The following is a 15,136-nucleotide window of genomic DNA, read 5'->3' as shown; positions in this document are numbered from 1 at the left end:
CATGCGCGAACATAGATCGTGCGAATAGCCAAAAGACTAACGGTGCTAATAGCCACTGCGTAAATTAACTTCCTTGATCCTTGACCAGTCGAATGAAGTCTTTTTCGCACATCTTTGCTGAAGCACTGCGGATTTTTCGCACATCTTTGCTGAAAGACTTTGAGAGTGCAAAACAAGACATCTGTCTGATTTGTCTGTCTGTCCGGAACATTCAACTACTCAGGTTACCGTAAATGAAACAACAACTTGGCGATAAATGAAACCACAACTTGGAGATAATCCAAGGGCACCCTAAAATATAGGCTAACATTCTTTTTTTCGTTAAACTTTGTCTTCTATTAATCTCTTATCTCGTCTCGTAATTTTGTCTAAAATGATATATTCAAGCCCAGCTTCAGCATTTTCGGTGCTTTAGGCAAATATATCAATAATTCAGAATTATTATTTCTTGCTGGTCGTGAAAATAGCGATTTAGGCCAAGAAGGTTGGAATAATTTAAATTTAACCTCCTTGATTTAAGGCAACTACCTACGTCGTCAGTGCTAGAAGTCAGCTCTCGTTGTATTTTAATTCCTAAATTTAACGACCAAAAGACTTCCTGGTGCAAAACCAGACGCCGGTGTTTTTCGTCCATTTGTTAAAGTAGAGCGAACCTCGGAAAACTTATCTAAGAAATCGTTGAATCTGTTTTGGAAGGTATTTTTTTTTTCTGATAATGCTATATCCGAACCAATAATTTCTGCTTTAAATTAAACCAAACTCGACATGTTTCCTCTTCTTCAAAGAGCAAAAGTTTTAAATGATTTTTAGTAGCACTGAAATTCTAAGAAATCGCAATAAAATTATGATGTTAAGTTACATTTATGCAAGTTGAAATATTAAAAGTAAATTCGAAAATAGAGTTTATTTTGCTTCCTATAAGTATTAATTTTTAGTTATGTTTAAGGTTTTGTCAATGTATGGATTTGAACTACATCAGTTGCATTACGCAAATTTTAGACACGAATTCACGAAAGAAGCAGTTTTGCCCTACAGATATAAAAATTTAGTACCCCAAAACTATAAAGATTTGATAGGAATGGAAATTCCCCCACCCCCCATCTCCCAGAAAATTTCCATTTGTTGATTATCAAAACATATTGCACCTTGTTTAAATGCAGTTAATGTAAGACAGAGTATCATCTGTAATTAGAGTTCAAATTGGCATTCATATCTTTTGTCAGATATAAAAATTTACACCGCTTTCTGAAAGAAAGTTTAACAAGAGCCATTTACATTTAACAAATTATGTATTGTTGTAAAACCTATTATGTGTTAAATGCTAAGTGGATGGAATTTGCATCATTTAGAGATATTAAATATTTAAACAAAGGAAAACTGTGTGAGATGTGACTATTTTTCTAAAAGGAGATAGATAGCATTAAAGTAAGATAATAGGAAGTAAGATATGTAGTAAGTAATTACAGTAAGGCAAATACCCCTCACTTGTTTTGCACTAATTCAAATAATTCAGTCTGATTTTTTAAAAAAAATGTTTATAATCTACCTCCAGGAGTTTGCATGCAGTGAAAAAATTTTACCCTTCCAGAAAAGTTATGTGTTTTTTGTAGAGATATACTGTACTTGAAAACAGAAGAGAAACATGCCAAGTGAAACATAAAATTAGTAACACCACAACCTTGAGTTTGGTGTATATTTATGTCAAGATCTCAATTGATTTTGAGAGCAAACAGTTGCAGATCCCTCTTCACCAGGAGTGAAGAAATCTGCAAGACTATCTCTCTCGAAATCATTTGAGACCTTGGCATAAATTTACGCCAAAGTCAAGGTTGTTGTGCTACTAATTTTATATTCTATAGTTTTCAGAGAATTGTTAAAAAACACTTCAACAGGAAAATTTTGTAAGTAGGAAGAATGTGAGCTTTTTGACATTGTTTCACATGTTATTTTAAATTGAAATATTTCTAGAGTTTCTGCTGTGGATTTGATCATGTAAGGATGTCATAGCTTCCAAATCTTGCAGTTTTTTTTACCACATCTTCCAGTCTTTCTGTAGATCATTGAATCTTCAGGATTTTGATTTGTAGCCTTAACAAAGGAAAATATTGTACAATGATAAAAGAATTTATTTAATTAATGAAAATTAAATTGTGCAAATTGCATTACCTCACTGTCGAGTAATTTTCAGCATAATTTTCCTTGTTAAATTTGTTTTGATCTGAATTTTCTTAATGATATGTAGATATTTATAAAACTTTATATAAAGATTCAACCAAGGTTTAATCCATTAATATTTATATTTAATTTTGCAGTACATTACTGAGTTTATTCACACCATAGTACATGCATTAATTAATAGTTTTATTTACATCACGTTTAAAAGTACTTTAATGATGAAAGGTTTTATCCTCTACTGGGTGTATTTTCTGTATAAAAGTGTTCGAAAGTTCAAAACAAAATTTGCCAAAAATTATAAAATTTAGAATATCTGTGAGGCAAAGGTTTCTAAATCACTTTGGTTTTCTAAAAAACTTCGGTTTTCTACTCTATCAACTTAATTACATTGGCAATTTACATTTAATTAATATTTTAATTCCCAGTCAATTTGCTTACTAAATTTCTCAAAGTTCCTAGCAGTTTAAATTTCATTTTTGAGTAATTCTCTACATTTGGTTTTACTTTTGGTTTTGAATATTACTATACCCATATGGATGAGAAAAGACGAACTGAGTAATTGAAGAGTTAGGTTTGGAGGCAACTCTACCTTAATAAGATCTGTGTCCTGCCTGCTCAACAGTTATTCACTTATGCAAATTAATTTAATCTTAAAAATTCTTTAAAAAAATTTTTGGTATTAATTTTTTTGGAATATTATACATTTTTCATGGTTTTAGATACGTGCACTTAATTACATATGCTCCCAAAATTTAAATATTATAAATTAGTTCGCAGCAATAATTAATCTTTTATTTGTATGCAATTAAAATTTCATAATTTAAAATTTGAATTTAAATTTACTTTAAATTACCTTTATACGTATACAGAATATTTGTTAATTAAATATATTTTATGTCAGAATCATAATATAAATAATTCGGGTAGAGTAGACTTTAAGGTACCCCTTGTATTATGGCGAAGTTGTTTGATTTATTGCCAAGTTGTTGTTTTATTTATGGTACCCTGAGTATTTGAATGTTATGGAAACCCTATTGTGATGTAATTGGGTGCATGATTCTGGGAAATTTTGAATCATGGGATGCTTTGTAAGCGTTTTTGTTGTGTGTATTGGTTTGATTCTTTAGACGGTAGAATGGCCAAATGTAGTAAGATTATTTTGAAGTTTCTGTACGATTTGGAGTAAAAGGGGAAAAGAGCATTAATTGACTGGCGTGTAAATGAAGGTTTACTTAGTAGCCATTATAAGTGTCCTGTATGTAGGAAGGATATGCGTCTAGTCGAACATAAAAACCGTTTAGATGGATTTGAATGGGTTTGTAGGAAAAAAGGTTCAGATGGTCACTATGTGAAGCGTTCGATCAGAAAGAGTACCTGGTTTGAAAAATGTCATTTGAGTATGATTGATATTTGATTTTTATGTGTGTCTGGGTGTACGAAGCGAATTCGAAAATCATGGTAAGTGAATATTTGCTTTTGGTAGTGCTTAAATGTATAACATGTTTTTCCTTTTTTATGTTATTTTATTGTTTGGTTTAAAATGTATTTTATTGAGATTGTATATTTTTTGATTGCCTATATTGTAGAATTTGGTGCTCCTTTGACATTTTAAGTGAAAATATATTGATGTGTACATGGACAAAGTAAGGGAAGTGCGTAATTCAAGTTTGTGCAATTCTGGGATTTTTTTTAAAGTGAAAATAGGTCGATGTGTACATGGATAAAGTTAAAAGAGTGTGCAATGCCATGTTTGTGCAATTTGGGGATTTTTTTAAAAGTGAAAATAAGTCGACGTGTACATGTATAAAGTCAAAGAAGTGCACAATGCCATTTTTGTGCAATTCAGGGATTTTTTTAAAGTGAAAATAAGTCGATGTGTACATGGATACCGAGTTTGTGCAATTGTTTGTCTTGTTATTTTGGCTTTGTGTAACGAAAAATCACCGCTTCGCAAGCCAAAATAACAAGTCAAAGAATTGCAAAAAATCGGTATCCATGTACCGCCAAGTTTCGCCAAGGGGTACCCTAAACTACAATTTTACCAAATAATTCTTTAACGTGGATCATGTGTTATAAAACAACTGCAAGTCAATTTGAATTTCTTTTAAAATGATAAGTAAAAATATATTTATGGGTGCCCCTTGGTGATTTTTGACGGTACATGGACACCGAGTTTGTGCAATGCTTTCACTTGTTATTTTTACTTTATGTAGCAGCAAATTTTGTGCCAAAATTCATCACTACACAAATCCAAAATAACAAGTCAAAGAATTGCACAAACTCGGTATCCATGTACACATCAACATAATTTCAATAAAAAAAAATCAGAGAATTGCACAAACTAGGCATTGCGCATGGCTTGTCTTTGTCCATGTACACATTAATCTATATTCACTTAAAAAGTCAAAGGAGCACCCAACAAAAAATATATAATCTCAATAAACTACATTTTAAATCAAACAATGAAATAACATAAAAACCTAAATTCATCTTAGCACTACGCACAGGAAATCTCCATTTACCTTATTTACAGATTTCCCTGTCTTCAGCCAAACAAAATTCCTTAACAGCATCCAAAAACTTCTTAAAAATTATCTGAACTAGAATCTATATACTGGCGTCGTCACATAAATTCACAAAAATGAGAGTAAAAAAATATCCTTCATAGTGCAGGTATCCTGCAACGTTAGATCATACATATCTCCTTCCTACAAACAGGACACTTATAACGGCAACTAAGTAAACCTCCATTTACACACCAGTCAATTAATGCTTTTTCCCTTTCGTTCCAAATCGCACAGAATCTTCAAATGGTACTTTTCCGTTTCGTCGGCGCAAATCTCGTCAAGCAGAGATTATTGACGACAACCTACAGTATACAAATAAAAATGTTAGTAAATGTTATTTCTAAGAATTTTTTATTTTGAAGACATAAACATTTTAATATCGTTTAAATTTATTGTAAAAAAGCCAATAAATAAAGACAATAAATTTGTAAAAAGATATTAATTTAAGAATTTAGTATGCTTTCATGGTTCAACATACTGATTCACCTTTTCATAATACGTAAGCCCAAGTCTCACGTAAACTACAAAAATCTCTCTCAGTAATTATCTACATTAATTTCAAGTCAAGTCTTAATTTGGAATATAACTTTAAATGCAAGAATTATTTCAATCTGTACGAATAGCTTACTCAGAAATTATGTAAATCTGTGGTGCTTTACTTCGCTAGTGCATTTTCATTAGAATTGATGAATTTAACCCGTGACTTTGCCTTTTCTATATTTTCGCCTTTGTGTAAGCGGTGTGATTGCATCCTAATTGACTTAATTGCCGTGAATGGCCTTAGGGCATAAAATTGAACTATCTGGGAAAAATTCTATTAATTGTATGCCAGTATTGAAAGAAACAATCAATTTGATAAGAAATGGTGGCAAATTATTTTGAAAATGAGACATTAAAGGTTACCAGTAAGGATATTATGTTTGGCATCAGTTGTGCCATTATTAGCAACTTTAATGCCTGCGCGGGCAAAACGGAAAAGGGCCCTTCAAATTAATCTTAGAACATTCAACCATTTTACTGTGTAAACCACAAAATAACAATGTACTTCTTATCCAAAATCCATCCCATCATTTAAATTCACCTCAATCATGCAACCAATTACATCATAATAGGGTTTCCATAGCATTCAGATACTCATGTTTTCATAAATGAAACAACTTAGCGATAATCCTAGGGGCATCCTTTAATCTACTCTAACCAAATGGTCTTTACACACACCATGAAATTGTCCTGGAAACTTCCAGTGTTTCATATTTCATGATTAGATACCACTGAGTTTTTCACATGAAGACATACGAGTGACCAAGTGGTAAAACTGCCTAATGCCTAACACGCATAGTTTGACCCAGGCTCAAATCTTGGGGAATGTGCTGACAGTTTGAGTTTTCATGGTTTTCCCTATTTGTAAGTTAATATGAGCTAGTTATCTTTAAAAAGCCTTTTACAAAGGTATCTCTTCCTTTAGGCATAAAATCTTCGAGTGCTTGGCCAGAACCTAAATAATCTAATCGAATCGAATCATTCATGCAGATGTAGATACATGTAACAGACAAGCTTGCTTATGCAGATTTGGGTAATAGGAAAAAAAAAAAAAGAACTACTATCTTAATTCATATAAACAAATACAGTGAAAGAAATAAGCTTGATATTTTAATTTCCTATTGAAATCTAATACTAATCTGAATCTCTTAGCTGAACTTCTTTGTTTAACATGCAATGACAGCAGTACCTTAGTTTTTGTGAAAAAGATACAAGTAAAAGTTATGCGGTTTCAAACTAAATTATTCAGTTTCAAAGGCTGTAAAAAATCGCCAAACTATTGCTGATGCCAGTGCTGTCAAAAATAATTGCGGCAACCCTAATGCAAGAAAGGAAGTATATTAGTAAATAACTATCTAAGATTGATGTTTTAATTTAGATGAAAGGTTAATTTCATATAATACTTTATTATTATAATTTATATAAAAAAGGCTAAACATGACTGAATGGATGCCTGTATTGCTATTTCGCTACTGAGTTATCACTAGACCATAATTTCATCTCGTTGGTTGTTCAAATATAATTTTCTATAAAGAATGATGCTTTTTCTTTGAAAAAATTCTCGGTAAAGTGCAGAATCGCCCACTTATTTGTTTGCTGCTTTTTTACAAGGGTAAAAACAATTGTATTTTTGTTAATTTTCTTTTACTTTTTAAGTGAAAATAGGTCGATGTGTACATAGATAAAGTCAAGGATGTGTGCAGTGCCAGTTTTGTGCTATTCTTGGATTGTTTTTTTAAGTGAAAAATGGGTCACTGTGTACATGGATATTGAGTATGTGCAATTCTTAAAAACGTGTCAAGCAGTGGGTGATTCTGCACTTTACCCAAAATTCTATTGCAGACTTTTCGTCATGTGCAATTCCCAAATTGTTAAATCCATAGGGTATCAAAAAAGGACTTAAAAATTAAACTAGTATTTCAATGGCATCTTAAGAAATATAGAACTATATAAACTTATGCAATCTGAAATCAGTGCGTACGCTAGATTTGGCGTTGTTAAATAGGCACGTTTGCTAGATTTGGCGCTTTTGCGCATACATTTTTGCTGCAATTTCTTTATGGTCCTCAAAGCTTAATAGTACCAATTATTCTCTCAAAAATATATGCAACACGAGGGTGCTGCTGTGAATAGGATTACTATGCCACATAAAACCTGTCTTACATGTATATTTCTGGAAAATGACTACTGTTTACATCAGGGGTTTCTAATGGGTTTGGTATGGACTCCTTGGGGGTCAATGAAATTTTAAAGTTTGTCTATGATTGTCAAGAGGTCGACTGGCAGCCAATGCCTGAATAAGCACTGACAGTTGATCAGCACAATCAAGGTCCCATTGATTACCAAAAATTGTTAATTAACAATTGTTTATTGATTAAAACCTTTATCATACAAGTCTTATTCAAATCACATGAGCGTGCTAAGTTTTGGAATTTAGTCATCTGAAAACAAATATCCTCAAGCTTTTGCTGGACCAACATTATTGACTTGCCCCTCTTGTTACCCTGAGGAAATAAGCTTTAATCAAGTCCATAACTTACTGCAAGAAAAGAGAAAGAGTTTAAATATTTTCGCATGAGACGATTTAAGAAGTCAGTTCAGCACTTATATGCCAAATATTCAAAATATTGCATCCACACATCAAGTGCAGCCATCGCATTCATTAAAACTGAACTTCTGGACAAAGAGAATCTTGGTTTTGTGTCTGAAAACTTATTTATAAAATTAATAGTAAGAATAATAATAATAAAAAAATAAATAAATAAATAAATAAAGATAAAACATCAATCTAATAAACCATTTTTCTTTCAAAACTTTTATTCTTGTTCTTAGTCTAATTATCATCATTATGTATAATTATTTGTATTATGATTGTTTCAATTGCTGTATATTATAGAGAAAAATGTAAAAGGGTCAATGAAGAAAACATTTCTCTTAAAAATGATCAAGGCAAGAAAAAGGTTGGGAATCTCTTGTCTATATATAAATACTGAAAATCTGGAGGAGCTGATAAAGAAAAATGAAATTGAATATCAATTTGGGAATGATAATTTATCTGTTGTTGTAACCAAGAAAAGGAGTCAACATTATACAAGGAATGCATATTGGGAAATAATTGAAAATTTGATTGTGTCTTTAGTATGTTAGGATTAAATGATTGATGTTTTTAAATGGGAAGTTTATTACAGAAGGATTATTTTTAGATCATGCGTGTAAGGATGTCGCTTAATATACCAAGAAAGTATATTTTACAAGAAGGAATTTTAAATGTGTGTGGTATCTCTGGAAACATATTTAAATTAAAAGAAAATTGTTTGTTTTCTTGAAACTGTTGAGAAATTTCCATGCTTTGGGGGGAGGAAAGGACAGCAGGATCTGTAAATTAAATAACATAATTTTAGTGTACTTGGGAATACTAGTATATTGTAATTCTTGGATTAAGCAGTTGCATAGGCCCACTAGCAGCCGAGTGGTAAAGCTGCTGAACACTGATAGTTCAGTCCAAGGTTTGAATCCTGTGAATGGGCTGGCTGCATGGGCGTTTTCATATTTTTCCCTATGTGTAGCATGTATATATACCAGTAACTCTTAGAAAGTCCTCCATGAAGGCATCCTTCCCCTCAGGCAGATAGCCATTTAGGGTTTGCCTCAATCACATAAACTAAACAAAAGCAGTTGCATAAAGTATGTGGAGTCAAAATACAGTAATGAAGATGTTATAAATACTGGATAATTTAGTTTGTAAAATTTAATTTGCTTAAATTTTAGTTTGCACTTATTAAGATAAATCGGACCAAATTTTAGCAGGCTGATCAAGCTTTAATTAATATAAAACTTCTGTACTCAGAAACTTCTTACATTTTAATTTTCATGATTTACAATTCAAGGTTTGGTTTTAAAAAATAGTCATTTAGATTTGTTAAAACTGTTGTATTGCAATATTAATAATATTTTAATTCATATTAAAATTTCAGGCTCGTATAAAGCACTCAGTCAAAACTCTAATCTGCTTTCTTTACACTTTTTTTTTCTTATGATTTCTGAAGTTAAGTTTTAGAATCATGTTTAGAAAAATATAGTTTTAACATTATTTTTTTCTTTCCTAGAATGGAGTTCAAAATTAAAAAGACGTGGGATAGCAGGCCAATAGACCATGACGTCACTAAAATTTATTTTCGAGATGGTAGAGATGTTGTCATCATGGATGTTTTTGCACATTTTTTTGAAGATCCTCTTCCCCCAAGTGGTGCTGCAGGACAGCCATTTGAAAATCTGTCTGATTATGAAGGTCAGTTTATCTTTTTCTACTTTAGTGTTCTTTTATAGTTTTTTACTTGAAGGGGAAAAAATGCTTGAAATACTGAAGTAGCTTTATGGTCACTGGTTGATATACAGTAGACTCCTAAGTAATTGTCCCATTCTAGGAAAAAAGTTAAGTTTGTTTACTGCAGAAAAGTGGAAAGATTACTGTTTCAAACCATCTTATAAAACAAAACTATTTATGAGAAATAGAAAACAGAAAAGAAGAACTCATGAAATAACAGCAGTATTAACAGGTGATGTTATAATATTTAGAAAATTAACTATTCTTAATCTGAACTATGTAAACATTTAAATCATTTCAGTAATGTTCATTAATGAAAATGACCAATTGTAGAATCATGAATTTTGTACTTCACATTGGCTTTTACTGAAATACAAGAGTAGTATAAACAGAAACAAATAGCAGGTGCATCGCCTTTGCATTGAGTAATTTATGGTGTACTCCTGTTCATGGAGGAAGTAAGATGGAGAGGCCCTAACCGGTTTGCCCCATACACTGCTTTGAAGCACTAGTGATCCCTTCGTGGTGACCAAAACATTGAGTAATTTGCGATTAAGATCAATGGGTTTTGATACAATCGGATGTAAATTTTTTGTAATTCGTAAATATACATATAAATGTATATACAGTAGAATTCCAGAAATCCACAAAGCTTGGGACCAGAGGTTGTGTGGATTTTAGGATTTTGCGGATTTCAGGACAGAAAAGATAAAGCATGATATTCAGACTAAAAGTGCAAAATGAATATGGTATATTAGATACATTTAATTAAATTATTATATACATTATTGCAATAATTTATTATATGCATTAAATTATTATTACATATATAAATTGATTATATTATTCATTTTATTATATGTACACAGCATCGAGATTTGCCGATTTCGCCTCATGCAAAGATTTCCGGTTTGGGATTCCAGTGTTAGAATCACTATTGCTGTAAAATTTCAACAGCTTTCCTTTATTTTTCCGTATATCATACACAATCGTGTCGCAATTCCATACCATACTGCTATAAATCGAGGAGTAGCACCTGCTTCCATCTTTTGCAGAATTTGCACTTTTTGCATTACCGTCAATGCAACGTGTTTATGTTTTTCAACGTTGCAAGCAGTAAAATCACGAGTGCGTTTCTTATCTGTCCTTGTGTTAAAAAAGGGCTGAAATTAATATTCTTAATTTATCCACAAAATATCCAGATAAAAAAAAAGCAGCACTAAACAATCTCATGAAATGAAATAACAAAGCTCAGAAAGTATAACAATGTGAATCGTGAACATGAACAAAGAGTTGAGTGAATCGTCTGCTTTTTTACCCCGATGCAGATTAGAGGGGGGAAAACTTATCTTATTTATTTTATCTTATTTTTTAACTTTTTTTTATATCAATAATTTGGTATTTGCGTTTTGACTCATTATCATTTATTCGGTAGGTATTTTTTTCTTCGATATGTCATACTCAATGTTGTGGTTTCTGGAACCTATAAACTGAATGTTTACATTCTGAGAGGCAACGTTTATTTCAGGAGTTGGCGGATTTCAGATCGGTGGATTTTCGGTACTTGACTGTATTTTCTTTTTCTACAATATTTCAGAAACCTAAGTATATGAAAAGCATACATTTTTAAACATTTCATTCTGAACGGAATTAAAGGCTGTACTTTTCACAGAACTGTTTCCTCAGTATGATTTAATCTAAATGAAATATTTCACAAGTTTTCGTTAAATACATTAGAAAAAATTTTTAAGGTTATTCAATTGTATTTGTTTAAGGATTAAGATAAAGGTTAGGTTTAAAAAGGTTAGTTAAAGTTAAAAATTAAAATCAAAGTTTAGTTAAGATAAAGGTTAGTTAAGGTTAAAAATTAAGATCAAAGTTTATTATATTATTAATATTAAAAATATGCATTGTTTCTTTTCTATTTACAGAGCTTCTTCCTAAAATACTGTCTCATATATGACATTATTTTTTAGCTTCTGAGGCATCTTTTAAATGGAAAAATATTAAGTCAGTAAAAATATATTTACAGGTGCCTCTTGGCGATAACTGACGGTACGTGGATACCGAATTTGTGCAACAAGTCAAAGAATTTCACAAACTCAGTATCCATGTACACATCGACATATTTTCACTTTAAAAAAATCAGAGAATTGCACAAACTAGGCATTGCGCACTGGCTTGTCTATGTACACATCAATCTATATTCACTTAAAAAGTCAAAAGAGCAGCCAACAAAAAATATATAATCTCAATAAACTAAATAAATCAAATAACTAAATAAATAATCAAATAACTCAATAAACTAATCAAATAATAATAATAAATAATAAAAAAATATATAATAACTAATCAAATAACTCAATAAACTAAATAAATCAAAAACTAAATAAATCAAACAATGAAATAACATAAAAGAAATTCATCATAGCACTACACAAAGGAAATATCAACTTACCTTATTTACAAATTTCAATCAAAATTCTTTACCAGCATCCAAAAACTTTCTAAAATTATTTGAACTAGAGTCTATATACTGGTGTCGCCATATAAATTCACAAAAATAAGAGTAAAAAATATCCTCTTTAATACCAGGTATCCTCCGACGTTCGACCGTACAAATTTCCTTCCTACAAACAGGACACTTATAATGGCAACTGAGTAAATCTTCATTTACACACCAGGTCAATTAATGCTTTTTTCCCTTTCATTCCAAATTGTACAGAAATTTCAAATTAATCTTACAACATTCAGCCATTTTACCATGTAAACCCTGAAATAACAATGTACTTGTTATCTAAAATACGTCTCATCATTCAAATTCTCCGCAATCATGCAACCAATTACGTCATAATAGGGTTTCCATATCATTCAACTACTCATGTTACCATAAATGAAACAACTTGGCCATAATCCAAGGGGCACCCTTCAATCTACTCTAACCTCTAAGTCAATTTATAATTAATGCTGTATTCAGTCCATTTCAAATTAGAGTAAATTTTATTTTAATAGTAAAATACTAAAAATAGTACTTAACTTTCTCTGAATATTTCTGAAAGGGAATAAAAAAATTATTTTTTAAAAATATTATTTAAAATTAACTGAGTTATTATAAATTGTAATGGAATAATTATTTTAATTATATTTATCAGATATTTTCACCCTTAATTTCAACAATACATATCCTAAAACTCTTCTTTATTAATTAAGACACAATAATACCCTGAACAAATACTAATTCAGAAGTCAAACAACAAAAATCGGCGTTATATTTTCAAATTTTCACAGGACTAGTTTCGATAGTTTTACCAAACCATCATCCTCAGCTGCAAAAGGGCAAATAAATGAATTAGGATATAATGATTAGATAAGATAAGAAAGCCTGGACAGTAGATAAGCTACTGGCGCCATCTGTTATGAAACCAGAACCAAAACATAATTTCTTTAAAGGTTGAAGGCAAAGAAGGATTGGAATTAGGGTCATTAACTAGAACACAAAGATTTTTTTGAATGTGAAATGCCTCTAGAAAATCCAGTTCACCAATGGAAAATGTTTTTGAATAATTTTGAAAGCTGAAAAATTGAAAGTGTGATTTTCGGACCAAAAATGTTGGGCAACAGAAGACCTCTGTGTTTCCTTTTTTTCTAACACATGCATCATGTTCCTTGATGTGAAATTTTAAGGCTCTCTTAGTTTGACCAATCTAAATTAAACCACACTAGCAAGGAATCCTGCAAGTACCCTAGGAATTCATATCCGGAATGGGGTCCTTGAGTGTGGAACTCTGAATTTTATTGATAGGTGAATAAACGACCCGAAAGTTACATTTCCGCAAAATACGTGCAACTTTATAGCTAATTCATGGAAAGAAGGGAATGACAACAGAATTTTTATAATCTCCTAAAACAAGAGTGTGCCTTTTGGTGTGTTGAAATAAGAATTTTTTAACTGCTTGATTAATAATGTTGGGTGAAAAGCCCTTATCAATAGTTATTGCTTTTAAAAAATTTAGTTCTTCATCAAGGGATAGTTTGGAGGAGCAAATGTGAAGAGCATGGAAAACATAGGAATAAAATGAAGCTAACTTTTGTTTTGTCGGATGACATGATTTAAAGTGTGGTGGAAGGCAAACCGATGAAGGTTTATGGTAAACTGTAGTACTGAAGTTGGATGTGTTATGTGTGACCATAATGTCAAGAAACGGAAGAGAATTGCAAGTCTCAAGTTCAAAAGTGAACTGAATAGCAAGATCAATAGAATTCATTGTTGAAACAACTTCATTTAAATCACCTTTATTACCTTCAAATCGGGTAAAAGTATCGTCTGCATAGCGGAACCATACCTGGGAAGTTTAAAGTTTCGAACAATTTTGATTCATAATAATGCATGTAGATATCATCCAGGATGGGACTGAGGGGGCTTCTCATAGCTAATCCCTCAGTTTGCTTGTAATATTTATTTTGGAAAACAAAATGTGTTTGTTTCAAACAGAGTTGAGTGAGAGAAATTAGCTCATCAATTTCGATCCAAGAAAAATGAAATTCGCGAAGTCTGGTTTCTAGACATCTTAATGCACCCTCCACTTAAACATTGGACTTCTGAATTATTCTTTTTTTATTACTTCCTTAAATATGCATTCCATAGAATTTGCTTTACAACCTTTTAACAGATTGCTTAATTCTTTCTTAAATAGTTTTATAACGTATTTGTTTACACAGGGCTCGTACGGTCCTTAAAAGTCCTTAATTTTTTCAAAAATGATTTTTGGTCCTTAAAAGTCCTTAATTTTGGCCAAAATGAATAAACAGTCCTTAATTTTGCTGATTTGACATTTCTTATCATTTCTAATGATTGCCATTCTATATGTGAATTGCGATTTCTCATGAATATGGAATTAAAATTGCACGGCTCTTAACCAATCTGTTGGCGGATTTGCGTTGCAAATGATTTAAAAAAAAAAAAAAATTGCTACCCGAACGAAAGTATCGGTGTCTGATTGGCTATTCACCCAATCTTTCGAAACAGGTGTTATCCATAAATTTAGGCAGATTGTGACGAAAGCGTGAAGTTGGAAGTTCTTTAAGAGGCGAAAGTGATGATGAAGGTGCTCGAGAAAAAAAAGGGGGGGGGGATTCTGAAAATATTTGCCAAAATTAGAGCAATTCCAAGCTGGAAGGCCACAACCCTTCCGACGCCAATAGGAACGAGATGCCTGGAAAGTGCATTTTCAATAAACTGTGGCTTCATCAAGCTGACTACAAAGACTGGATATTGATGGATGATAATCCTTATAAAGCTAAATGTGGTCTTTGTTTGAAACAAATTGAAATTTCTATAATGGGAGAGTCAGTGCTAAAAATTCACATGAAAATTAAGTTTCGTTTTATCATTTCAATTTGTTTTTACACGGTTTTGCTTAGCTTAATTTCTGTGTTTGTTTCAATTAAGCCATAAATTAATTTTTTATCACCTTCTACGGAGTTTATTCTCTTTTTCACATACTATATGTATGGGATATCGGGATTATGA

At 31.4% G+C, this 15,136-nt stretch overlaps 1 protein-coding gene across 3 annotated transcripts in view; it reads left to right on the top strand.

Annotated features, from left to right (window-relative positions):
* Positions 1-540: 540 nt before the first annotated feature.
* The window catches only part of LOC146993131 (UPF0462 protein C4orf33 homolog), an 88,751-nt gene continuing 74,155 nt past the window's right edge, over positions 541-15,136 (top strand). For 2 of the 3 annotated variants that reach the window (XM_085808326.1, XM_085808325.1), the window contains exons 1-2: positions 541-696; positions 9,389-9,570. In XM_085808326.1, the coding sequence (XP_085664452.1) occupies positions 9,390-9,570 (181 nt within the window). In that variant the 5' untranslated portion in view covers positions 541-696; position 9,389. The remainder of the gene's footprint in view (positions 697-9,388; positions 9,571-15,136) is intronic. The other variant, XM_085808324.1, reaches the window with a different exon arrangement.

Source organism: Stegodyphus dumicola, chromosome X1 (assembly GCF_044657685.1).
Source record: "Stegodyphus dumicola isolate Sdum_Otavi_A_Nest chromosome X1, ASM4465768v1".
NCBI classification, from domain to species: domain Eukaryota; kingdom Metazoa; phylum Arthropoda; class Arachnida; order Araneae; family Eresidae; genus Stegodyphus; species Stegodyphus dumicola.
Note: the sequence above shows the minus strand (reverse complement) of the source record. Positions and strands in the feature narration are given on the sequence as shown.